The 25156-nt window shown below is 43.8% G+C and overlaps 1 protein-coding gene across 3 annotated transcripts in view; it reads left to right on the forward strand.

The window, feature by feature from the left end:
* The window catches only part of pard3aa (par-3 family cell polarity regulator alpha, a), a 536573-nt gene that overhangs the window by 330587 nt on the left and 180830 nt on the right, over positions 1–25156 (forward strand). For 2 of the 3 annotated variants that reach the window (XM_072679366.1, XM_072679368.1), the window contains 4 exons: positions 6505–6653; positions 9095–9139; positions 16801–17043; positions 24766–24982. In XM_072679366.1, the coding sequence (XP_072535467.1) occupies positions 6505–6653; positions 9095–9139; positions 16801–17043; positions 24766–24982 (654 nt within the window). The remainder of the gene's footprint in view (positions 1–6504; positions 6654–9094; positions 9140–16800; positions 17044–24765; positions 24983–25156) is intronic. The other variant, XM_072679367.1, reaches the window with a different exon arrangement.

The following is a 25156-nucleotide window of genomic DNA, read 5'->3' on the forward strand; positions in this document are numbered from 1 at the left end:
CAATAACTAAACTTAACTGTCTTCCTGACATGCCCTCCCCATCCCCCAGGCCTCTGTTATTCTATGAAATGGCCTGCCATTTGAGTAGTGACTGATTTATATTAATTCATTCATTCATTTATTTATTTATTTATTTAAAGCACAAGATATGTATCACAATAATGTGACACACAGAAGAAAAATCTTCTAAAGAAAACATTTGAACATTTAATGCAGCTTTTCAGAACAAAACTGTTTTTTATTATATTGTTTTTTGTATTTGTTTCATAAGGACCCCGGTAAAGCGATGATTAAGAAATGAGGTTAGATTGCATTCACTGATTGCGTCTGGTCCCAATACAGAAATGGACATCCAGTCTATGACCTTACAAGCCAAACATTTTGGACATTTCAACATTTTGGACTTTCCGGCCTAAACTAAGCAGTCAAGCAACTTCACACCCCCCCCCCCAAGGAGTCATGTGCTGTGTGTAAACCAAAGTGTGTGGCTGCTGCAGTATACTGGGGAAGTTATTTGTGACTGCAGGAGGAGTATTAAAGCCACTGCAAGCTTATTATGGAAGGTCTGTTGGCCTCTCTCTCTCTCACGCTCTCTCTCGCTCTCGCTCTCTGGGTCTCTGGCTCTCTGGAGTTAATTGAAGGTGCTCTAGTAGCCTAATTGAAAGTGATGGAGTGCAGTAGAGTGGTGTAGGCCTCAGTAGAGTGTGTGTGTGTGTGTGAGAGACTCTGAATAGAGGCTCAGGTATAGGGGTTAGTTTCTGTTTGTTAGACTCAGTTTGTACATGAATAGCCTATTGTCATGGTCAGATTGAAACCTTGTATCTCCAAAACAGCAACTTCACATGAGAAGGAAGTTAAAAAGTCAAAGTTTTACACAATTTAAAGAACAACTGTCAGCATTACATTGTGTCCACAACTGAAAAAATTAGAGTTGTGCAGGACATTGAGGATTTATACACTTACTCTGGAAATTGTAGCAGATATGTTGACCTGGACGACAAATCATTGTGGCCAGACGACTTGGTCAGCACCTGTGTCTGAAGAAAGGAAAGGCAAATTAGTTGGAGTTGAACTGGCGGAAAGCCTACCATCCCAGAAATGTTTAATTATAGTTCAGAGGGTCCTATTTAACCTGTGTCCACCATCTGTCCCCTGTCCACCATCAAAGCCAAGGTGCCTAGAATGGACGCACAACCATCATCAACTGCTTCTTGGTGCAATAGAAGATGGCCATGTGTGTTTACCATGTGTTTACCTGTGGAAGTGACGGAACCAGGATTCAATATGTGAGGAGCACCAATAGTTGAAAGTATATGTGATGCTCTGGGCAGTGTTCTGCTGGAAACGGAGGGTCCGTGGACCAGGCACACCTCTGTGGCAGTGGAAGAATTTGATTGTAGAGGCCTTCTCAGCAATATTTGATACTCTGCCACACTGCACCTTGGTTAGTTATGTTGTGGTGCAGAGAAGAGGACCAACAGCATCGTAGGCAGGGTGTGTCTGTCTCCCTCTGAGTGTATAGCTTTAATATAATACTGCCAAACTGCCACCTTCACTCCTTTTGTTCCTTCCAGTGCAGTCAAGTCCAATGACTGTCTGACTCTTCTTTCACTTTTCCCTGAAGATCAATACCATTGAGCGTCGCAGGCAGTCTTTTTAGATGTATGCTTTGCACATGTGTGCAGCATATACACTTCAATACGTCTGTCTGTGTGTGTGCGGGAGTGTGTGTGTGTAAGATCATGTGTTTGCGGCCTGCTGCTGTGCTGTGCCTTTGATCTGTAGGAGGCTGCTCTATCTTTGAAGGAGTAATCGCCTCCTCTCTTTGAACACCGCCAGCAGACACCATGTAGGACTCCACTACAACTGAGACAAGAGAGTGAGAGGGAGAGAGTGGGCAGCAGTAAGAAAATACAGACTGGATGTTTAGAGTAAGTTTATGGAAAAGTAAAAAAAAAATAAAAATAAACACAGATATAATGACATATCCATCACACCAAAAATAGACTTTAAAAAAGGTGTTTTAATGAGATCTTTGATCGATGCCGTGGAACAGGCGTGGTGGAACAGGGGTGCACACCTTCAAACTTTAGTAGTTGACCTACTCACCTGGTTAATTACCAGGCAAAGAGCCTGTGTTTTAGCAGGGCAACAAGAAGACTTTGCTGAAGGATGGGCTTCCAACCTTGCCAACCCATTTTGGTTCCCTAAAAGAAAACATGAAGAAAAGCATGTGTGTAAAAAAGAAATGTATAAGTATGAAGAACCATTACATCAAGTGAAGGGAAGTGATTGTTCTATAGCATCGCTCAAAGAACCATATAAAGCATCTTAATTTATAAGAGTGTAGATCGAGACTGTGCCCAGTTTTGATCCATGTCAGAAGTCAAAGTAATGTAAGCCCACACCTCTCTCTTATAACTACATTATTGCCATAATTAACAACAGTTTTATAGGCCCTAAAACTAAACCCTGTGGGACTTCACGAAATGTACTAAAGCAAACTGTTTCCAAGTAAAATTAGCAATAGTACTTGCATTAAGATTTATAGCTGAATAAGAAACCTAGGGTTCAGTGAGTTAATCCATTTTGATGGTATGCAGATAAGCCCTATTTGTTTTTGAATGTGTTTATTGTTTTTACACAGCTAGTATTTTAACCAATCCTGAAATAACTATATCCAGTTTGAGATCTCCAGCCAGTCAGAGGTTGGTTCATGCTTGTTGCAGTAATGGTTCAGGAGGTTGGAGCCAGTCCAGCTGATGTTCACAAATCAGTTTTGTCAAGATATCAGATTACTGTTGTGTTTGTTTTAATGCACTACATTATGTTAATTTCTGATCTCAGGGCTGATTGACACTATGCAGACCAGAGTTAGCTTTCATGCTAATGTTAGCTTCATTTTACAAAAAAGGAAAAGAAAGCTCCGGATCAGTCCTAACAGTGTGACCTTTGACATGCAGGCCCAATGACTCTAATTGAATGCATGCTGCTGGAGAGGACGGGGAAGGAGGGGAGGATTGAGAGTGAGCGAGAAAGAGTGAGTGTGAAAGAAGAAGAGTGAACTGATCCTCACTCTCTCTGTGAGATTTCACAGGTGGATACTTATTTTCGGAGACAGAACTGACAGTCTGTCATGTGGCAAAGCAGAAGAGACGGTGTCTGGAAGACACACACACACACACACACACACACACACACACACACACACACACATGCACACACAGACACACTGTTATGCCATTATTCTGTAGGTATAAATTGTCCTGGCTGCACAAAGCAAAGTTTATTTTACTGTCGTTTCTGTCAATCTGGTCAGATTGTGTGTTGTGTGTGTAGTGTGTGTGTGTGTTTTGATCTTTGCTGTAATTAATCCTCAACTCTTTATTTAAAATTTGCCTGCAGGAATGTAGGGATGGATGAATAGATGGGGGACTGATGGTGGTGGCATGGTTGGATGGATATATATGTGGATAGATAAATAGATGGATGGTTGATAGAGGGAAGGATGGATTGATAGATAAATAGATGGAGTGTAGAAGGATGGCTAAATGGATAAGGATAATTGGATGGCTAGATAGATGGACAGTTAAATGGATGGGTGGTTGATAGATGAAAGCATGAACAAATTCCTGGTTGGATGGATATATAGATAGATGGAGGCACTAAATGTCCAAAGGTTTGTGGACACCCCTTCTAATAAATGTGTTCAGCTACCATAAGTTGAACCCATTGCCGACACAGACGTGCAAATGCACGCACACACAGCTTGTCTAGTCCCTTTAGAGAAGCATTGCCAATAGAATAGGACTCTCTGGAGCAGATAAAGATGAACCTATTGACACAATGTCTAATGCCAGGCGTGGGCTAAAGGAGTATAATGCCTCCAGCATTGAGCTGTGGAGAAGTGAAACTGTGCTCTCTGGAATCCTTTGGGATGAGTTTGGGAGTTGGGAATGAGATAGGTTGGTGATCATCCAGCATCCTGACCTCACAAACGTTCTTATCTCTGAATGCAATCAGATCCTCACAGTAATGCTCAGAAATCTAGTAGAAAGCCTTCCCTAGACAGTAGAGACAGTTACTCCAACAACAGCTGTATAATATATATATATATATATATATATATATATATAAATATTTTTTGAATGAATGTGCACGTGTCCCAAAACTTTTGCCCATATAGTGTCGCTACATTAGTGGAGAATGAATGGATGGAGAGATGAATAAATACAGGACAGTGATGACTGATGAATGGGTGGTAGATGGATAGTTGAGTGGATGAACAAACAAATGGACGACTAAATGGAAAATTAGGCTTGTGAAAAACAATAAGAAAGCTGAATAAAGAGCAGCAGACTCTCAAACACCAGACCAGTCCAGGATTTGAGACTTATCCTGCAAACAACAGTGCAGAAGATTCCTCTCTGCTCTTCTTCCCCGTCTTGCTTTCACTCTCCGTCATCTCCGTCAGAGATCCCCAAACACACTTCCACGGTTCCTTTACTCTGGCTTTCTTTTTACAGTCCCATCCTTAGCTAGCCAGTTCTTTTAGTGTTCAGACACACATTTAAAAATTCCATTGGGCCGTGAACACACATCACTCACAGCTGTCCTGCTTTCACATCAGTATAGATGCGTTTTGGCTATAGTATCTATACTGTGTGTGAGTCACTGAAAGCAGCTTCAACTTGAAATGTTTCCAGAATGACAGTAAATTTGGGATTTGGGAGAACCCACCTCACAGCCCTTCTCTCCGCAACTTTAGGTTTTTCCACTCCAAGCCCTAGCAGAAGAGTAGTCTGCAGGTACACATATGAGACTTATGCTCATCCTGCCTGCAGAAACTGGTCAAAAATGTGGTTTAAAATGAATTATGGTTGTGCATTGCAAGGCCATGTTGCTACACAATTTCTATTATTTTTCTTTTTATTTCTGCCTCAGCGGTTTGAGATATCGACACCATTTCAACTCCAACAGCTTTTTGATTGGACACATGGTTTCCACTTAATGTCATGTTGTACTGATTTTTTTTTTTTCTCTGCATACGGAGAGTGAATAATTGGAGTGCACCTAATAACACCCAACCAACCACATGGGGCACCACAGCAGCCATTTGGCAACACGCTGGCAACCACCTGAGACACCATATCAACCACCTAGGATTAGCATAGCAATACCCTAACAACCATAAAACAACTTCATATAAACCCCCCAGCAACACCACTGGGATGCCATAGCATATGTGTCATGTCTGTTTTCTTCAAAGCCCTTCTGTTCTGTTTCACCACTTCTATTTACTTCTCCTTCTCTTCTCTCCTGACTTGTCAGAATGCTAGCAAACATGAACACACACACACACACCACTCCCAGAGGAGTCTAACTATCTGTAACTTCCTCGTTTATTGTTTCTCTCTTTGTCTTCCTCCCAGAGATCTCTCCGGTGGTCTGTTTCTTCTCAGTTTGAGTATTTCTCAGCCTTTATAGCTTTTGTTAATACACACACACACACACACACACACACACACACAGCTATCTAATATGATGTCTAACACCAACTTTGAGAAGCAGTGTCCTCCTCCCCTCACAGGGACACACCTGTGAGTGAGTGTGTGTAAGATGAAGATGAAGACAGCAGGGGAAATGTGGGGACTTGGACATGAATAATGCATTCATGCACCTTTTTCCTTTCTTCCTTTGGAGCAGCTGGAGCTTCCTGTCAGTGGTGTTTGTTTGATGGCGGCGTTTCTGCCTCAGTTAGACGTGAAGAGTGTGCTATTAGTGTGTTCAAAGGTGGCAGAAGAATGACCAGACTGGCTGGCTTTATTTATCCCTAAACACACAGACTCCCTATGAAGAGATGGATAAGTGTGAGGGCGGGAAGGGTTTCTAATATCAGAAGTGAAACAGCCCCCTACTGCAGCAACTGCCCATGCACTTAACCGCCATACTGATCCAGCTTCTCTCCGACTGAGTGACTTTCTGTCTATTATTTTCTTTTCTTTCATCCATTTCCCTTTTCCATTCTTCCCCCTCTTCCTTCTTTATTTCCTTTTTTGCTTCTGTCTTTGCTTCCTTCATTCATTCCTTTCTTCCTTTCTATCATACTTCCATTTGTTATTAATGTCTTTTTATACTTCCATGCTTCCCTCCGTACTTCTTAATTTCCTGCTCCCTTCCTTTCCTCCTTCCTTCCTTCCTTCCTTCCTTTCGTCCTCCTCCCTTCCCTCCCTCATACTTCTACCTTTTCGAGAGTATCTAGATACATATAGGGATACACCGAATATTGTGATATTTAAGGAAATCCTTCACACACGGTGTGACTGCAGGTTAAGTGGCTTTTCTTGGGCGGCAGTGCTTACTTTAGTGTCTCAGGTGTCATGAAGGGCTTGTACTTAATGTGTATAATGTCTGTGTGTCTGCAGCACTTGTAGGTAATGAGAAATATGTGTGTGCTCTCTATCTCTCTCTCTCTCTCTCTCTCTTGCTCTCTCTTTCCGAAAGTTCTCTGAGTCCAGATGCAGACCCCGATGGTGCATTTCAGAGGGAGGGCTTTGGCAGGCAGAGCATGTCGGAGAAAAGGACCAAACAGTATGGAGACGCTGCTCAACTGGAGATCATCAAGACTCGCAAGTCTAAGAGCATGGATTTAGGTAACTCACATCCCTGTGAAACCTGCAGCACCCATAATCATTCATCCCGATCTCAGCTACTCCCTCCCCTGCTCCTTTCCCTGCTGAGCTGTGATTAATGTGAAGGCACAAGGCGTCCCAGATGGTTTTATGAGGCATACTGTGATGACTTGGCAACATACAGATTCCTAAATAAGCAAATATTCCATAGGTCATTATTGAAACCCCACAGAAGCCCTTCAGTTTGGTCCAGTCTTACTATTAATAAGGAATTGATAAATACACTTATATATAGGACTAGATGATGTCACAACCAACTGGGCTGTTAATCAAATGTTTGGCACCTTGCCTTCTTTCGCAGCACTATGTGCCAGTTTTAACTTAGCAATGATTGAACAGGTTTCTTTGGCATTATTTCCGAAGCAGGGCTATTAAACATGCATATCATTTACATGTGTGATACACTGTTTCTCATAAATTAACCTGGATAGTCTTTAAAATGCCCCCCTCTACCAAATGGACAAAGAAAATGTGCATTAAAAACTTGTAAAACTGTACTGAAACTTTTGAGGGGCAGTGTAAGACATTCCACCCAACTCTGCACAGGCAGAAGTGGCAAAGCCATTGGGACAAGTCAGGGTCATTCCTTTGCAGAGAAACATGGACAGGCACTCTGGCTGCACGTCCCAAAGGAGCTGTGCATGCTGCCGCTCCAGCGAGTGGCTAATCGGAGGAGATAAAACACCCCCCCCCCCCCCCTCCTCCTCCTCTTCCCCATTATGCCGAGTCACCATGGAGACCCTGGCCTCCAGATACTGGTCGTCTTCTCACTCAACCACCACTTGCTCTCCGAAAAGCTCTAGAAAACTTCTCCATCAGGACTCCTTTCCCACTCCACACAAATCATTGGAGAGAAAGCTGATACAGCACTCAGCATAGTGAGAGAGGCAGGAAAGTGAAAGAAAAGGCCAGATAAGACTCGCTTTAGTCCCCCATATAGGTTGAACTGCATTAGGCTCTGGATATCAATTAAAAGCAGCTGCAGCTAGCTGGGCTCAATCAGAGCCATTAGTAATGGTAGGAGAATCCTCCGGTGTGTAAAGAGCTTTGGGCCCAAGCTGCAGCTTCTCCATCATGCCTTATCAAAATGCTTCATAATTGTGCTGTCAGCTGCCCTCGCTCCTGATGAAAAATTGATATGTGGATGATGTCCCCCTGATGAAACAATTACGCCGCTCCTAATCAACGGAAAGTGAAGTTTAAGAGGCTTTTAGGAGAAGTCACTTCCTTTCAGCTTCGCCAAGTCTGCTGAACGTTGCTCAGGCTGACGCTCATAGGAGGGCTAAGTGTGGTTGGGCAAGAGTTTGTGGTGAGCTGTAGATACCACTGGACCATTTGGAATTGTGAATTAATCATTAGTTCAGTTTCACAGAATGATTGGCCTGAATGTTTTTTTAGCAAGTTCATTTTGTTAGATGTCATACCAATGCTATAGCAGAAATGTATTTACCTAGATCTAGAGCTTTGGCTTTTCTAGAGGGAGATGCACTATTCTATACATTTTCAGGGATTATCTGCCCCCAAGACACATGATCAGTATAATAGGGCGCTTGATCAGATGTATTGAGGCAGTAAACTGTTAAAACTATTCAAGGTGGTGGGTCCCCAGAACTGAACATGAACACCACTGATCTACAGGGGGTCAGAAGTTCAATTATTGGAGTGTTCACCTCAGTGCAAAGTTTCAGAACCTTGGATAGCACTTGAAGCTTCAGTCACAGGCTACAGTGAGTGGGGAACTGCCCCTAGCATTTCTTCAAGACCCCTAAACAACTGTAAAGACCAGAGCAGGAAGTACTCCACATTACTTACCAGCACCATTTCATTTTGAGCCTTTATCACTTGTCATTAGAGGCACTTTCCACTCCCAGCAAATCACCTGTTCTCAATTCACACTAAGCAATTTGCCACAAATGGCCTGTCTTTTTACCCCCTCAAATCTGGTAGCTGTCCCCTCCTCTCAGTCTTGTCTGGAAAGCTCCGTAGTGCGGCAGATCTGTAGTGTCTACCTACAGATTACTTAAAGATTGCCTACAGATTACTTAAAGAAGCATCCACACGCCTGCTGATGCTCCGAATTCTCTCAGATGTGCGATAAGGCCTAGAGGGAGAACAGGCGATTGGCTCAACGCCATGCATGGGGCTATGAGTAATCACCTAACACATTATAACCTGTCCTTCAGTGAAAATGAATGACTATGGAGTAAGCATGATGTTCCATATCTATGTGTGTCATGGCTCTCCAGTTCGTCAATCTGTCTCTGTCCCTCTTTCCTTAGTGATTTGCATGCTTCTTTGGAAATGCCAGTGATGGAAATGAAGTCACTCTGTAATGCATGGGGTTGGGGGATGGTGGAACGTCCTACACTAACCAATCACAATTCTTTATGCCTCTTTAACAGTAGCTGACGAGATTAACCTCACACCCCGCCCAAACAAGACGGAAGGTAAGACAACCAGTCACTTCAGCATTGCAGCAGGACTGGCTTATCTGTCTGTGCTTGGGCATGCTAGCTCTCGGCAGTCTGGCCTGGATTCCAATTGGATTTTATTTCTTTTCTGCTTGTTTATGTCTCCAGTTTACTCCTGTTTACTTCTTGCTGTAGATACTAGTTAATCTTTCATGCGCTCCATGTTTTTAGAGCTTCTAGTAAAGTTGGCCGGAGTTTTCGAGGCCATGCTGCATTTCTGTTTTGCAGAGAACGCATTAAATGTGACGTACAATGTTTAGTATGCCCTTTTAGCTCCTTGCCAAAATAATTCTGCCTCTTATAGCCCTCTGCTTAAAGGCCACATTTCTATGTGTACATTTATAAAGTCATTTGAGGTAATTGCTATCAAATCAAAGATGCTTCTTCTTCAATTGGAATAAGTGGTGTGGTGGTAAATGGAGGTTTTTGGCTGCTGCTTTGCAGAAGGCGAGGCTCACTGCTTTCTCTTTGGAAAATAAGATGGAAGAAAACGTTAATTAGGTTGAGAGGTGTTTCGAATGGGAAGAGGAAGGAGGTGGAGGAAGAGGGAGGAGTGTGTGTGTTGTGAGTGCCGGGGGTTTCGTTGGAATCCTGTGTGAAATTAAGACCCTCAAAGTCAGGCAAGCCTGTTGGTTGACTGCAATTAATCCATCAATGTCTTGTGGCTGGAGTTATGTTCTGTAGTCACAACACAGGGGAGCACATAGTCTGAAGGCCTGGGGTAGAGTTAAACCATGTAGAAAACCTATTCTGGAACAAATGTATAGAGCTGCCATGAACAAGAGCAAAATTGAATGACTGTGTGTGTGTGTGTGTGTGTGTGTGTGTGTGTGTGTGTGTGTGTGTGTGTGTGTGTGTGTGTGTGTGTGTGTGTGTGTGTGTGTGGGCCATGGTGGTCAGCCGGGTGGCTTTTCCATGAAGCATAGATACAGGTGTTTTAAATATAATGAGGTTATACTTTGCAGGAATTCCTGAAATCAGCTGCCACACCTGCAACTCCTTCCCTTGTGTCAGGGGTTTTAAAACACCTTGAGCTGCCTTAAATGTCCTGACCACTCACCGAAGCCATAAAAAAACAATCTTCCCTGGAGAATGTGAAAGCTGTACCTCTATTGTCCGGGCTCCTAGTCAAATAGTAATAGATCACTGAAATTCTGCAACACCTGGAACCACTCAGACTCCCTCAAACCATCTCTGGAACCTCATACGACTTTATTCTCAGTTGTAAAATTAACTGGGCCACAACCACAGCAATGAATAATCCCCGTAACCCACACTGTGTTCTAAGCTAATGAACTGCATGTCCTTGTGGTTCGGAAAGGTAAGTGGTGCCATATGGTGCAGGTCAGCGCATTACGGACGGCGGGTCGGCTGCAGTTTGTGGGAGAGGTATAGTGACGGATGCTGTCACCAACAGGATGTATGACTCAGCAGAAACTGCCAGAGATGATTCAGAATATCTGCAGCATCACTGATGGTGTCGCACTAATGGTACATATAAGAGCCCCATGACTGATTGAGTTTGGCTATTGGAAGATAATTAGGACAGGTGTAAAGAAGCAGGGGAACGGAGCCGAGGTCTGGTCTGCTAATGATCCAGGACAGGCAGGCATGGAGGCTTGGATGACCCCAGGGCCCCCCTCATTCGTCCTGGGATACCAGAACACGACTTCCTCCTGGTCACTGTGGAGCTATTTTTAGCCTAATCACCCTTTTACCACTCCCCAACTGGCTGAATAAATTACACGTAATGGATCCTATGTCCATGCACACATGCAGGCCTGCGTGAGGCGTCGCCTTGGGTAATGGCCTTTACAACACTGTCGGAGCAACGCTAACGAGGAGCCAGCCACAACCCTCACATTAACCGCCGGCGGATTATTCATGGAGTTTGTGATACCTCCTTTTAACATTTAATGATAATTGCTCCTCACCGCTAAGTGCCCTTCCTGGTCATCTTCGCGGACTGACTAATTAAAGAGATATAGGTTGTATGTCTTGTAGAGTTCTTCGTTAATTTTCATCGCATGTACGAGAGAGTTCTCATACTGTGATCTTCTAGGATGCTCAAGCCTGTCCCTGCTTCTGTCCAGTTATAAGTATAGAAAGGGAGAGTGAGGGAGCAAAGAAATGAGTATTTTTGTTGCCAAAACCTGTATTTTCTTTCTTTTTTTTCTTTTCCTGTGAGTGACAGTGAGCTTAGTATTAGATGTGTGATAGGAATTGAGAAGCAGCCTGCCCTATTGAGAGATGCTTGTCCAAAAAAAAAAAAGACAGGGGGAATGCAAGAGAACAATTACCAGCATATCCTTCTCTGGCGCTCCTCGCTCCAATGAGATACAATGCCAGCACTTGTGATGCAGAATGCCACATGGGCTCAGCGGCATGATAATTCTGAGATTCTGGGGGAAGCAGATGTCATTCGTAATTCCTTGAACTGCAGCGGCCGCCCTTGCTTTATCCGCTGTACCCCATTGCGTTTCGCATACCAGCCGCTCCCGTGATCCAGGCTTTAAAATTGTAAGCTTCAGAAGCTTCCTATTTAAATGGTATTTCAGGTATGTTGATTAAGCATGCTTTTCTGCTAGCATATGGAGAACTGTATTGTTTGGATCGAATACAGGTTTCCTGAATTCAAAAAAATAAATAAATAAAAAAGAGACTGCCTTCCAATGTCCTTCATAACTAAGGAAAGATCCTTCAGAGTAATGGAGAACGTTTCCACTTTCGCCTAGATGAAGAAATGCTCCATTGTCGTCTAAATTGCTCCATAGCTGTAATCAGCTACATACTCTGCCTGCTGGAAATGAAGTTCTCTGGAAATGGCTCTTGTCCTCTCGGAGGCCCGTGGACCATACTGGTTGTTGAAGGCATTTAAGAACATAACTAAACACCCTGGTTCTGCTCTGGGTACAGTTGTTCAGGCAGGTTGAAAAAATTAAAAGGTCTGTGTCCTGTTTGATTCAGAGTTTCTGACTCAAGAAAGGCATTCAGAGTTTCCCTCATTACGTACCCACAAGGAAATTCCTCCCCCATCTTGAAGGTCATTTAGGTTCTCTAGAAGGTTGTACTGGCAGCCAAGGACTCAAAAGATGGAGACAAAACTGTAAGCTTCAAGTAGTGCCGTATGCTGAGATGCATTTCAGATGAATTTTCATCATAGTTCTGTGGCGTGAAGATGGCCAATATCCAACATTTCTTGACTACACTTCAAGGGGGTTAGAACATTCATTTTAGAAACCCACTGTGGCTCACACTTTCTTCAGATAGACAGGCAGAATGCAATTATGCATTTCTCTTGAGGTTTGTGTCTATCTCCATATCTACTCCCTCACCTGACCTAGGCCCTGTTTGAACTGGACTGGTTTTAACTTTTTCTGTAGTTCACCAAACCTGGAGCTCCCTCTGACAGTTTAACCAGATGAGGATTGGTTCAACCAGAGTCTTGGTTCTTCTCGAAGTTTCTTCCTCTTGATCGAAACAAGGGCTTCCTTTTCACGTCATGTTCAGCAGAGGTTTGGACCTGGATCTTTGTAAAGCTGCTTTGGGACAATGCCTGTTAAGAAAAGTATATATACATACGTATATACATTGTGTATATACACTATATACACTTTATGTACACATGTTTGTGGTCGCCCCTTTTATTGAATGCGTTCAGCTACTTTAAGCTGCACCATTTGCTTTGCACATTTACAGATGTGCAAATGCACACATACACAGTTTATTTAGTCCCTGTAGAGAAGAACTACAATAGAATAGGACTTTCTGGAGTAGATGAATGTAAACCTGTTGGCATCATGCCTCCTAATGTCAGGTGTGGGCTAGAGGGGTATAACTCCTCCCCCCCGTTGAGCTGATGATTGGAATGACGGTGCTCCATCCAATACTTTTGGGATGGTGATCATTCAACACACTGACCTCACTACTGCTGTTGTTTGCTGAATGCAATTAATTCCTCACAGCAATGCAGTAGAGACAGTTACTCCAACAAAGGCAGTGTAAACTCTTTTTAATATCCCTGATTTTGGAAGAAACTATGAATAAGCATAAGTGTCCCAATACTTTTGTCCATAGATTGTCAATTTAAGTGGAATGACCTGAGAGTGTTGGAATAGCTGAATCTGGCAATATACATGGCTGTTGTTGTGTTATGCCTATCACATTTATGTCGCATAGGTCTGGCACGTAAATCCAAGCTGCTGTGGTTGTATGAGGAAATTGTACTGATCCTGTGCTTTCTCCTGCATGAAGCAAGCAGTCAAATCCCTGACAAACTGCACTGAAGAACATCTTCTGGATAAAGCGAATCCTGCTCAAATAGTGCTTTAGTTTAACTACAAGAAGGTTATACATGAGCGCGGTGAGGCTGAGTGGCTTACCACCTCGGTCTTCTCTTTGTGCTGAGTGAACAGCTCTCGCCGATAGTGCCGCCAACTGAGGAGGCCGTGTTTCGGCTCCGGCTCGCTTAATCGCTTGCGTTCGTGACGCAGGTTTGCTTGGTTAAAGGATCAAGGGAAGATTAGCGAGACATCGTGGGCTACCGCTTGTGGAAGAATGATAACAGTGGCAGTTCCGGTGTGGATTACTCCACTTCCTTGGCACTCCGCCTTCCTTACCGCTCCCGCCTCCTACGGCTCAAACCACCTGGAACCGTTCTCCCACTGTCCTCTCCCTCTCTTTCTCTCCGGCCTCGCTCGAGCAGGGAGAGAGAGGAGGTAATAGATTTCTAATTGTTTTGCTGGGTGATTGGAGGTTTATTTTGCTAGGCCAATCTCTGTATCACTTGAAGGCACTCCACGCAGAGATCCGCCGTGAGCTCAGCGGCTGCCGGGCATGCTCCATTTAGCTCCCTGGAAACAGGCTGAGGCCTGAGGACCGAGTTTGGGAGGCGGGGGACGAAGAAGACCAGGGAGGCAGGGCAGGCAGGGTTAGAAAAAGAGAGAGATTGAGTGACAGCTATGTTTACACAGAATGCCGCCATATGTTTCGCTGCGCTGTGCAAATGCAGTCCCTTTTGAGAAGATCCATAGAGACGTCAGCCTCGCATTCCAGGCAACGCTTCAGCAAACGCGCTGAAACATCCATGCGGGTCACGCTGAGAAGAGACCAACCCTCATCCGTGAGCTGAATGTCAGGAACGTGTGGTTCGATGCATATCTTAATCGCTGCTGCTTCACGAAAAAGGGCATTTGATGGAAAATCCGAACGGACGCCCGACCACATGCTGGTTGCGGGCTGTTGTTCAGGAAGCGTACGCTGACATAATGAAATGCTCGAGCCTCGTCTCGCTGAAGCTACTCTAAACAAAGAACAGCAGCCACTGGAAAAATAATTCCGGCTGTCTGAGGGGGAGCCGGGTTGGCCTTAAACCGAGCGCGAGGCAGCTGGGGCTGCAGAAGCCCCATTTGGGCTTTCCTTACATCAATATCTCTTGTGTTTGACCTAGCGTGCTTTGTGGGAGGAATGGCACTTCTATCAGCTCTGTCAACAAACAGAAAGAATAGCTCCAGTTGCTGTCCTTTGAATAGCAGCTTTGCCTCATCTGTGCCGTGTATATTTAGATATCATTTGCATGTTAATTATATTTGTGTGCATAATGAGGAGCCGCTATGCTCAACATAGCAATGAGACGTAGTCAACCGGACCGGTAGCTATGCACCATTACTGCTCTACCTCGAGCTGCATACACTATTGAGCCCTTTGTTTCTAGGCATGGGTATGTTTTTTGGGGTGTGTACATGCGTGCACGTGTGGGTGGGTGTGTATGATGATTGATTGGGTGAGCTTTAAACGTTTATCTTATCCCAGTCACGCAGGTGGCGCCGAGAATGCTGTGTTTTTGGTGACTGTTGCAGAGTCTGTTCCATATGCGCCCACCTGGCCCCCCACACACACACCCGTCACAAACCCAACCAGCCAAGTCATCCTTCTCCTTCCCTCTCTCTCTCATTGTGCACTCCCTCCCCAGCAGCTTCTCTGGAGCAGGATTAATGTATAGTGTCTCTGCTGGAAGTTGTTTGAAGTGGGCTGTGTGTTGTGCGTCTCTGGAATGCCCCCTTGCGCCCAGCACACACACTCTGTCACACACACACGCACATGTGTACACACACTGTTACAGAGCGAGGAGTGTATCAGAGCCATGGAAAGGTCATTAAGGGAGACACAGAGAGGATGCGCTGGTGGATCTGAATGGGCAGAGTTTCTGAACGTGTCTCGTCTGCATGCTTCTCCCTTCCCATTCCTTCTCCACATCCTCATCCCTCCTTCTCCTGACCACTCACCCAAGATAATGGGCCTCATACTTGTACCATTTATCAGTGCCTCAAGCCAGTGGTATTCCTTCTCTCTCATACGCGCTCTCTCTTATACGCTCTTGCTCTTTTTATATTTCCCTCTTTCTTCCCTTTCTTTCATCTCCTACACCTCCCAGTATGCCTCTCTATGCTTATTCTTTCCCTCCTTTTCCTCTCTGTCCTACACTCTTTCACTCAGCCTCTCTCTCTCTCTCTCTCTCAGCTTGTGTTCATCTCTCTCTATCATAGGTTTTTCTTTGTTTTTCTTTACATGCCTCACTCACTTTCTCACTTTCTGTTTTGTGTCTCTGTTATACTCTCTCAGTCTCATGCTTGATCTCTCTCAATCTTTCTCACGCACTTCATTCTCTCTTTCTCTTTCTCTCTTGTTTCTCGTGCTCTATTTTGTATCTCTCTCACTCTCTATTCTCTCTCACTCTCTCTTTCTCTCTCACTCTCACTCACTCTTTTGTTTCTCACTCTCCTCTGTGTCTTTCTCTCTATTCTCTCTCTCATTTCTCTCTTTCTTACGCTGTATTTTGTCTCTCTCTCACTCTTTCTCTCTCTCTATTTTGTTTCTCACTTTCTCTAATCTTTTTTGTTTCTCTGTCTCTTTCTGTTTCTCCCTCCTCTGTCTCTCCCTCTCTCCCTCCATTTCTCTTTCTCTCTTGCTCTCTCTCTCACTCTTTCTCACTCACTCCTTTGTTTCTCAATCTCTTCTATGTCTTTCTCTCTACTCTGTCTCTCATTCCTCACTCTTTCTCACTTTCTCTATTTTGTTTTTCACTTTTTCTAATCTTTTTTGTCTCGGTCTCTCTTTCTCACTCTATTTTCTCTCTCTCTCTCTCTCTCTCTCTCTCTCTCACTCTCATCTCACTCTCATCTCACTCTCATTTCACTCTTGCTCTCTCTCTTCATTTTTGTTTTTCTCTTTCTATGTCTCTTTGCACCCCCTCCTCCCTTTTATGTTTACGTTTGCAGCCCCTGTATAATTTAACACAATTATGTACACAGATTGAGGAAGAATCCACTGAAACAGCCCGGAGAGTTTGAAAGATATTGTTTATCCTGTTCACAAGACGGATAACGCGTCTCACAGCTCACTTCATATCCAATGGGGTCTTTATATTCCATATTATTCCGCTGTTGTTTTTCCTCTCTCGCTTTGCAGCAAATCTGCAGATAAGTGGAATCCGCATCTTCTCATTAATCTTCAGACAGGGGAGCGAGCGGTGCAGATGAATTAGTAAAACTAGACTGTATCCCGCTTCTCAGGATGGAGGGGCTGTTTGGATGCCACTGCTGAGTTCATTACTAAGTGTCCTCTGTTTCACCCCTAAGGCAACCCCACACGAGACGTCGGGCCCAATCTGGGCCTGAAGAAGTCCAGCTCTCTGGAGAGCCTCCAGACGGCTGTTGCCGAGGTAACGCTGAACGGGGACGTACCCTTCCACAGGCCCCGCCCACGGATCATCAGGGGGAGGGGCTGCAACGAGAGTTTCCGGGCCGCCATCGACAAATCATACGACCGGCCTGTTGTGAGCATGGCAGGGGAGGAGGAGGAGGATGAAGGCATGGAGACGTGTAAGTTTTCTCAGGTTACTGGAGGAATGCATACACACTCAGCGCTCTCCCTCACTTCCCTTTCTTTTGATTTAAACCCTTAACAGTGTTGATTATTGTTCCACTTCACTGTGTAAATGTAAATGCATCATTAATTACATAGTTTATTACATGATGAATTCCATTTACATGTAATTTTACGCTCTATAACAGCAGCCTTGAGTCTTGTGATGAACACAAGGCTAATGATTCATATACAATTACACCATGCGTTTGTTATTGCTGGCCAAATTGCTGGATTTTAAAGAGGCCCTAAAAAGTAACCTGTATTTATTTTGGCAAGACAAGACAACCATGTTCATTATTTGGGTCGGACACAGATGGAATTCGGCTTCTACCTTTAACCTATCCATGCAGCGAACACACACATACACACCAGTGAAACACATATGACGACTGTGAGCACACATGATTGCAGAGAGGGTGACAGGCACAACAGTGGCAGCTTGCTGAGCCCGGGTATCGAACCCACACCCCTATCATCAATAGCCTGGAGCTCTGACCCCCTCAGCCACCACTGCCCCCTAGTTGATTAATGACAGTTCGATACATGGAACCGACAAACTGTCCCCCTCAAGCACTGTAGTCTTCTCTTTTAAAAGAAAAACCAGCAAAACCAAAACAGAGATTAAGAACGGGCCAATTTCAAAATCCCCAAACTGTCCCAACATGTCTTGGCTCGTCATATTTACACTCTCTCAAAAAAGTACCCACTAGTCAAACCTGAAGTCAACGCTAGCAAAACTGAACAGGGCACTATGGTGCTGTAGATACTGAGGAGCAGCTCATCACCTCCAGACTTTGCTAGTTATGAGAATAGGGGTTGCTGTGTGCATCAGACCTTGTGACCATGGCTTTTCCTGTGCCAGTGTCCACAGACGTGCAGCTCAAACTTGGCAAGTGACGAAGTGAAAGCTGGGGGTAGCAATCAGTGTCTTGTGTGTGTATGTCAGATGAGATGACAGTCACCGTAAGGAACCCTGAAAATAGTACATGGAGCCCCTTCCAACACAACTAAGTCAGGCTTCCCTTTTCAGACAGAGACAGAAAGCAGCCCAACCTGGGACCCTGTGGCCAATCAGCGTCGGCATTACTCGCATATTACTATTCATATCAGCCACGTCCGAGTCGGCTCCCAGACGACTCTGCTGGCAGATTTTTTTTTTTCTTTTTTTTTTCTTTTTTTCTTTCTTGCCCAGTGGGGCCTTCTTGTTCAAACGGCTGCTTCTTAATGCTTTCAGACTCGGAGCGGTGGGGAAACCCTTGTCCTGTTTACTGCAAGAACCAGCTCGTCCTTCATCTCTCCTTGGAGCCCTTTGTGAACAGAGCAGCAGCCAGTGTTTTTATTCCAGCCTATTGTACAGATATGCTCATCAGTGTTAGAAAAGGTAGATTTCAGCAAGGAAGCTTCCCGATATTATTGAAAAGGGTTCTTTGACTTGTAAGGTTTGTAAAACCCTGTATGGAGCTCTACAGAGGCACTTTTGTAAAGTTCTTCAAATATGTGTCTAGAAGAGGCATTGTTTCATATATTAGAACAATGTAACCAGTTAACTCATTATAATTAAACCACTATTTTAGCATTTTAATGGCCATTTGGAACCATTGCTATTACGGAAGAACCATTAGAGAACCCTTTTCTTCAATGAACATGTTTCCTATATTAGAACCAGTTGAACCAGCTATTTTAGCATATATATGACCTTTTGAGTTGTCAAGGTTCTATGTGGAACCATTGCCATTATGGAAGAACCCTTGGAGAACCTTTCCTTTTCCCCCAGCAACTATGTTTCATATATTGGAACCATTTAACCACTTAAACCAGCTATTTTAGTATGTGTGTGTGTGTGTGTGTGTATATATATATATATATATATATATATATATATATATATATATATATATATATATGGGCCTCTGAGCAGTCATTGTGCTTTGTGGAACCATTGCTATTATGGTAGAACCCTTGGGGAACCCATGTTTCCCCCAATGACCATGTTTCATATATTAGAACCATTGAATCAGCTATTTTAGCATTCAAATGACCCTTTGAGCCGTCATGGTTTCATGTGGATCCGTTGCCATTATGGACAAACCCTTGGAGAACCCATTTTCTTTTATGTCCATGTTCAGATTTCTTAGCTGTATGTTTGAATGTGTTCTTTACACATCCGTCTGTGTCTGAAACATGTCTTGCTGCAGTGTGTCAAATGTTAATTAACACATCAATGTGAGTGTGTGCTCTGTTGAGCAGTTCACTTTATAAGCCAGCACACCATTTTTACGTGTGTTCGGAGCATGCGGATGAATATGAGTATATGGAACTTGGACCCCTTCACAGATAAGGAAAAATAACCAGTTTCTTAAGGCGTCCCTGACTCTAAAAATAAAATAAATAAACAAAAAACAAACAAACAAGCAAGAAAGCATCAGGCATTTGTGTTCCCGAGCTCTGTCCAGTCTGGTGTGTCATTACACACAGCCGTGTTTTGGAGCTGTCAGACAACCCAGGGCTGGTTAATAACAGCACCCCGCCCAAGGAGCTGCCTTATCCTCCATTAAAAAGATTCCATTCAAAGGAGCGGAGGCATTTTTTCCGGCCAAATTATTTGCCTGAATCACTTTGTTCTGGAAAGCTTTGTCTGTAAGCCGCTAAATACTGTCTTATCTTCCCTTGAGCCAAATGTGGGGTTGGGTGATGGGGTGGGGTGGGGTGGTTTAAAGGGGGTGCTGGGGGGGGCAGTAGATTCCGTTATAGAGGTATATTGCATTGCTCCTGTCCTGATATTCAAATAAGTCAAATAAGTTTTTCAATTTAGATAAAAAGCAATCTGCCTGTGTCTGTCCCCGAGGTTAATAGTCAGAGTTGACAGATAAGGACGGGCATTCTTTCTTCACACAGACACTTTTATTTACATAAAATGTGAATTTGGCGTTAGCCGGGGGAAAATGTGTCACCGGTAGATATCCCGCCGAGAAAATGAGTAACCTGCGCTTAGCTCGCCTCTGCTGCTGTTTTCTAAATACCAAACCGAAAGCGCCTCGCGTCTCAGCTCGTGCACCAGGGTAGTAGTTTCTTTCTCATCAGAATCCAAAAGGAGGGGACTAATGATGCCTTTTGATCGGGGTGTCAAAACATTTAGTGCTCCTTGCCTCTCTCGTGCAGCTGAAATCATTTTAATTACCCTAATTCGCTTCTTTTTATACCGCAGTCAAACGACCAGCTCAAAATGGCAGCTTAACTTAGCAGCAATGGCTGTTTTGATGAAAACACTATTGATCTGCTGGAGCTGTTGCTGCATTGACTCTGGCTCTGCCGTCACGCGTCTCTTTGTTAGGCTAATGAGCAGTGTTTGGGAAATGAAGGGTCCAATTTATACCTCTCATGCTTTTCTCTCTCTTCCTCTCAGTTTTCTCTCCTCTTTGCTTCCGTGTTTGTCTAGACCAGATTGAGTTTTTGTGGGTGTGTGATAATGACAAGCTGAGTGCTTGCCTATATACACACACACACGCACACACATACACACTCTCTCATCTGGGCCCCCCAGGAGGCCTGAGCGATTTCCATCTCCTGTGTGTTATCCGAGACGGCATCATTAGGAGCTGCAGAAATTAGCACGCTCCTCTAATCTCGCAGCCCAGTTTTAATTGCCAGATGCAGCTCATCCGTGGAGATATGCCGCCTTTGCACTTAGCGGCCCGATAAGCTGGCACACGGGAAGAGAAAAAGGAAGAAGAAAAGAGTGATGAAAGTGATAGCTACCCAAATGTAGTTAGTGTTATCATTCTGCAAACTGTTAGAGGGGTTTAGAGAAAGAGGAGAAGGAAAAAAGAGAGGGAAAGGCAAAGAAAGCGGCACATAATTGAAAAAGGTTTTAGCACTTGATTTTGCCTGCCATTCCTGTCATACACGATTCCACGCTGAGGTTTCACTTCACAGATCTTCTCCGGAATTGGCCTGAGTGAAGGAAAGTGCTGCTGATAAGAGATCCAGAGAAAAAAAAACATGCAGAAAACACCCCCCCCAGCAAGTTATCCCTTCCCCGGCCTACCGTCTCAGCTAGCGTGATAAAAACTCTACCGTGGCTTCTCAGCCTTTCTTCAAATCAGCTTATTTCTTTCCACCTTAAAAAAACTCTCTGCAGAGAGAGATGCAGTGGGATATTAATAAGTTCTAATCACACATCCATCTACCACCAGGTACACTGCAACAGATATCGCATCTCCACTGCTGCTTAGCGCCATGCTAAAGCACTTTGCAATTAGCGGCCGCTTTTTCTCTCTCCCCCTCCTCTACTTTGCTCATTCGGAGCTTATTTAAACTTACAATTACTGACAGATTAATTACGTTTGATGCAGCAGGCCGTCCGGAAATGGAAATAGTGGTTATAATCAGAACGATGCTGAAATGAAAATTAGCAAAATCAGTTCCCATTCGCTTTAGGCCTTGTGATTATGAGTGGTGTGAGAGATACAGTATATTCCGAATGTGGAGGAGAGTGACATGCAAGTTAGAGTAAAGCAAGTTTTGCCTCCATATCTGAAACTGGGAACATCATTACTTTCTTAACCCTTTCTTAACCCTTTCTTAACCCTTTCACAAGTCACTTCTAAGCTGTCTGTAGCTGCCTCACAGCTGGAGCCCTGAAATGTGATGGGTACAGTATGACTCAGTGTTATGTCATCTGCAGAACAGCGTGAGGAATCAACTGACACGAACTGTACAGACAAGATCAGGCCAAGAATCAAGGTACACAATATGTCCAAATGTTTGTGGACAGCCCTTCTAATGTATGCACTGAGCTACTTTAAGGTGCACCTATTGCAGTCACAGATTTGGACATGCACACTTGCACATATACACAGCTTGTCTAGTCCCTGTAGAGAAATTTTGCCAGTAGAGTAGGACTCTCTGGAGCAGATAAAAATGAATTTATAGGCACCATACCTAATGCCAAGTGTGGGCTAGAGGTATGGAAAGCCCACCGGCATTGAACTGTGGAGCAGTGGAACTGTGTTATCTGGAATGATGGTTGGTACTTTATCCAATCCTTCTGGTATGAGGATTTTTTTTTCTCTTTTTCTTTTTTTAATTCCCTTGGTCTTGGAAGAAATGGTGAATGAGCAGATGTCCCAATACTTTTGTCAATACAGTGTATTTATTTATTTATTCTTCATTATTATGGCACTCATTTGACTCATATAAATTATTAGAAAATAACATTTTAAAGATATAAACAGCATGAAAAGTGTGCCGTGAGCTGACCTCCCAGCATAAAGTCTCACCTTAAAATGATGTTACATTGTGGTTAAACGGGGTAACTTCTGCACCATTTAAGGTGGGATTCTGACAGAGCTTTGACGGACTCTAGCCTGGCAACTGCAGCTATTTTTGTTTACATCGATCAAGGTATGGATTTAATGGCAAAAATTATATAAATATGGCCAGTGTGACCAACAAACTTGCGATTTACAGATACCAGCTGTCTCCATATTTAGACTGTTTTTGGGACACACTCTGAGCTGGAGGAAGCAGATAGATCAGATGAACTTATAGACCTATAGCTAATTGTTGCATCACCTTTGAAGCTGTGCATTTTAATCCCCAGGGTAGGACCAGCCACGGCAAATCCCCCTGGTAGGACTGTACTTGTGAAAGGGCTAATACAGAAAAATACACTTCCGGAGCCTCTGCGAAAGCAGCAGAATCAATATAACGAGTTTTAGAGCTATAAGCGCTGCAGTGAACGTTCTGATCATCTCGCCACTCTTCTATCAGGGGACCAAAACTCTGTCTTCAAAGCAAACATCCTAACAGCGCAATGTATTAATAAAACAAGTATATTAGCAAAGCAATTCTGCCCTTGCTCTGATGTCTTCAAAGAGAGCTTCAAAGTCTCTTGTGGGACACCGAAATATTGCCGCTTCTTAATTGTGCACAGAGAGGCAGGGAAACAGTCAGATAATGATTTACTCTTGGAGTGGAGCTGTTACACAGAGAACATTTTAATAAAGAACTCTCTGTTCCCACACAGAAGAACTACTTTCTAAAAATACTTGCTCGCTTGATGGATAACGGGATGCCGTAACTCTGTCTTCTCAGAACGCGGGTTTGTGAGTGTGTAGTCTAGCCCTCGGCCCCTGATGTTGAAACATATACAGCAGCAGATGTGTAAAACATGGCTGCGTGGCCGTAGCTCAGACTCTTGACGAGGCCCTACTGAGGAGGCCTTGTTAACAAAGGGCAGTAAAAAGTTAGAATCTGGTAACTTGAAGCTAGAGACATGTTGTGCTGGAAGGCCAATAAAGCTTACAAAGACATATATATATATACACGCACACGATTGCATTCAGCGACAAGTCCAGAAGTATTAGGTACAGTGTTATACACCACATTTGTTTGATCAAGTGAGATTGGTGATCAGTCTAGGTCCAGTGTTTTTTTAGCAACGTTAGCCTAGCATGTCTTGTTTTGAACTGAATGCAATGCAAACTTTATAGATATAACATGTTTCTTAGCTGATCAACTGTATGTAGGGAAAGTAATACATGTATATATTTGTGTATTTATTTATTTATAACTGTATAACTGTATATACCTGTTTTTGGTTCAATTAAGACTGACAACCTTATTACAGTAAATAAAAACCTTTCAAATCTTCTGGTTTTCAATAGTCAGTCGTTATTGCAATACTGTTGTGCCATAATAGTGTCGGGGTCAGTACAGCTTTAAATAACCAGACTTTCTGTATAGAACAACCTTCTGTCTGAAGGACAGAATTAAGCACTACATTCAGTGAATGTGGAATTTAAAGGCAGACTCACATGTAGTTGGAATAGCAAATATGCTCGCTAGTGCAATTTTTGCTTGGGTTGAGTTTTAAGTGAGGTAGAGCAAATTCCTCTAAACCAAATCAACTCTTCTAGGCTGATTGACTATACTTGGGTTAAGAGGGTACTTTGTAGATATTATTTGCTGAACGATTCCTTTAAAATCTGTCTTAAATGAAGCTGAATCTGTGGCTTCACTTACGGCGGTCTTCTGCTGAGTCGGACTGGACTGGACTGCCTCTGCATCTTTGATTAAAGATTTCAGAGAGCCATTTGTCTTGCTTGTCTCCTGAGCGTAGCGTTTTTTTAACCCCTGTTGAAAAGAGGCAAGGCTCTGTCCTGACTTTTGGATGGTCTAGGTGAAGAAAGAGAAAAGGAAAGGTTTTAGTCTGTGCGAAAAGAGAGAGAAAGGGAGGGAGAGAGAGAGATCCTGCCACCTTCGTCTGAGATGTAAGAGGGAGTGATGGGACTGGGTGTGTGTGAGGAGTTCAGGCTTTTAATGGGTTCCGTATTGAGGCAGTACATTATCACAGATTCCTTCCAAATGAAATAGTGGGGCCTGTTGGGCCACCGTGACCTCTAACCATTGCCCTTCATTCCAGACACTACTCCAGTGAGTATCAAAAAAATAAAGTGCCTGAGGGTGAATCTGTGTCAACAGTGTTGGAATTGCTCTGCGTTCGTGAAAATATTTTATCTGGCAGAGGCGACGGCGAGGCCTTGGGTACTGTCCTGATTTAGCACATATTTTGAAGTGCTTACAGGGACCTAGGTCTAGAACATCATTCACTAACTACCTCTATCTCTCTCTCTCTCTCTCTCTCTCTCTCTCTCTCTCTCTCTCTCTCTTAGTGGAGGAGGACACGGAGGAAAGCTCACGCTCTGGACGCGACTCTGTCTCCACAGCGAATGACCTGCCGCTACCTGCTGGTGGGACGGTCGGCCTGGAAAGCCAGGTGAATGGCGGCCGACCCAAAGAAGAAAAGAGGAAAGAGAAAGGGGGGAAGGAGAAGAAGGAGAAGAGCAAATCCAAGAAAGGCGTGCTGAAGGGCCTGGGCGACATGTTCAGGTGAAAAAAAAAAAGTCTTTCACATTCAGCCCTTTACACTTAGCTGTACAGTTTAGAAAGTGCCAGTGCAGCATGTTACCTAGTATTAAACTAATGCCAACAAGGCTAGCTGTACAGTGTTTGAACAGTGCCCTAGTGGCAGTACAGTTTCCAGTGCAGCACATTAGCTGGTGC

This window comes from Salminus brasiliensis, chromosome 5 (genome assembly GCF_030463535.1).
Source record: "Salminus brasiliensis chromosome 5, fSalBra1.hap2, whole genome shotgun sequence".
Classification (NCBI taxonomy): domain Eukaryota; kingdom Metazoa; phylum Chordata; class Actinopteri; order Characiformes; family Bryconidae; genus Salminus; species Salminus brasiliensis.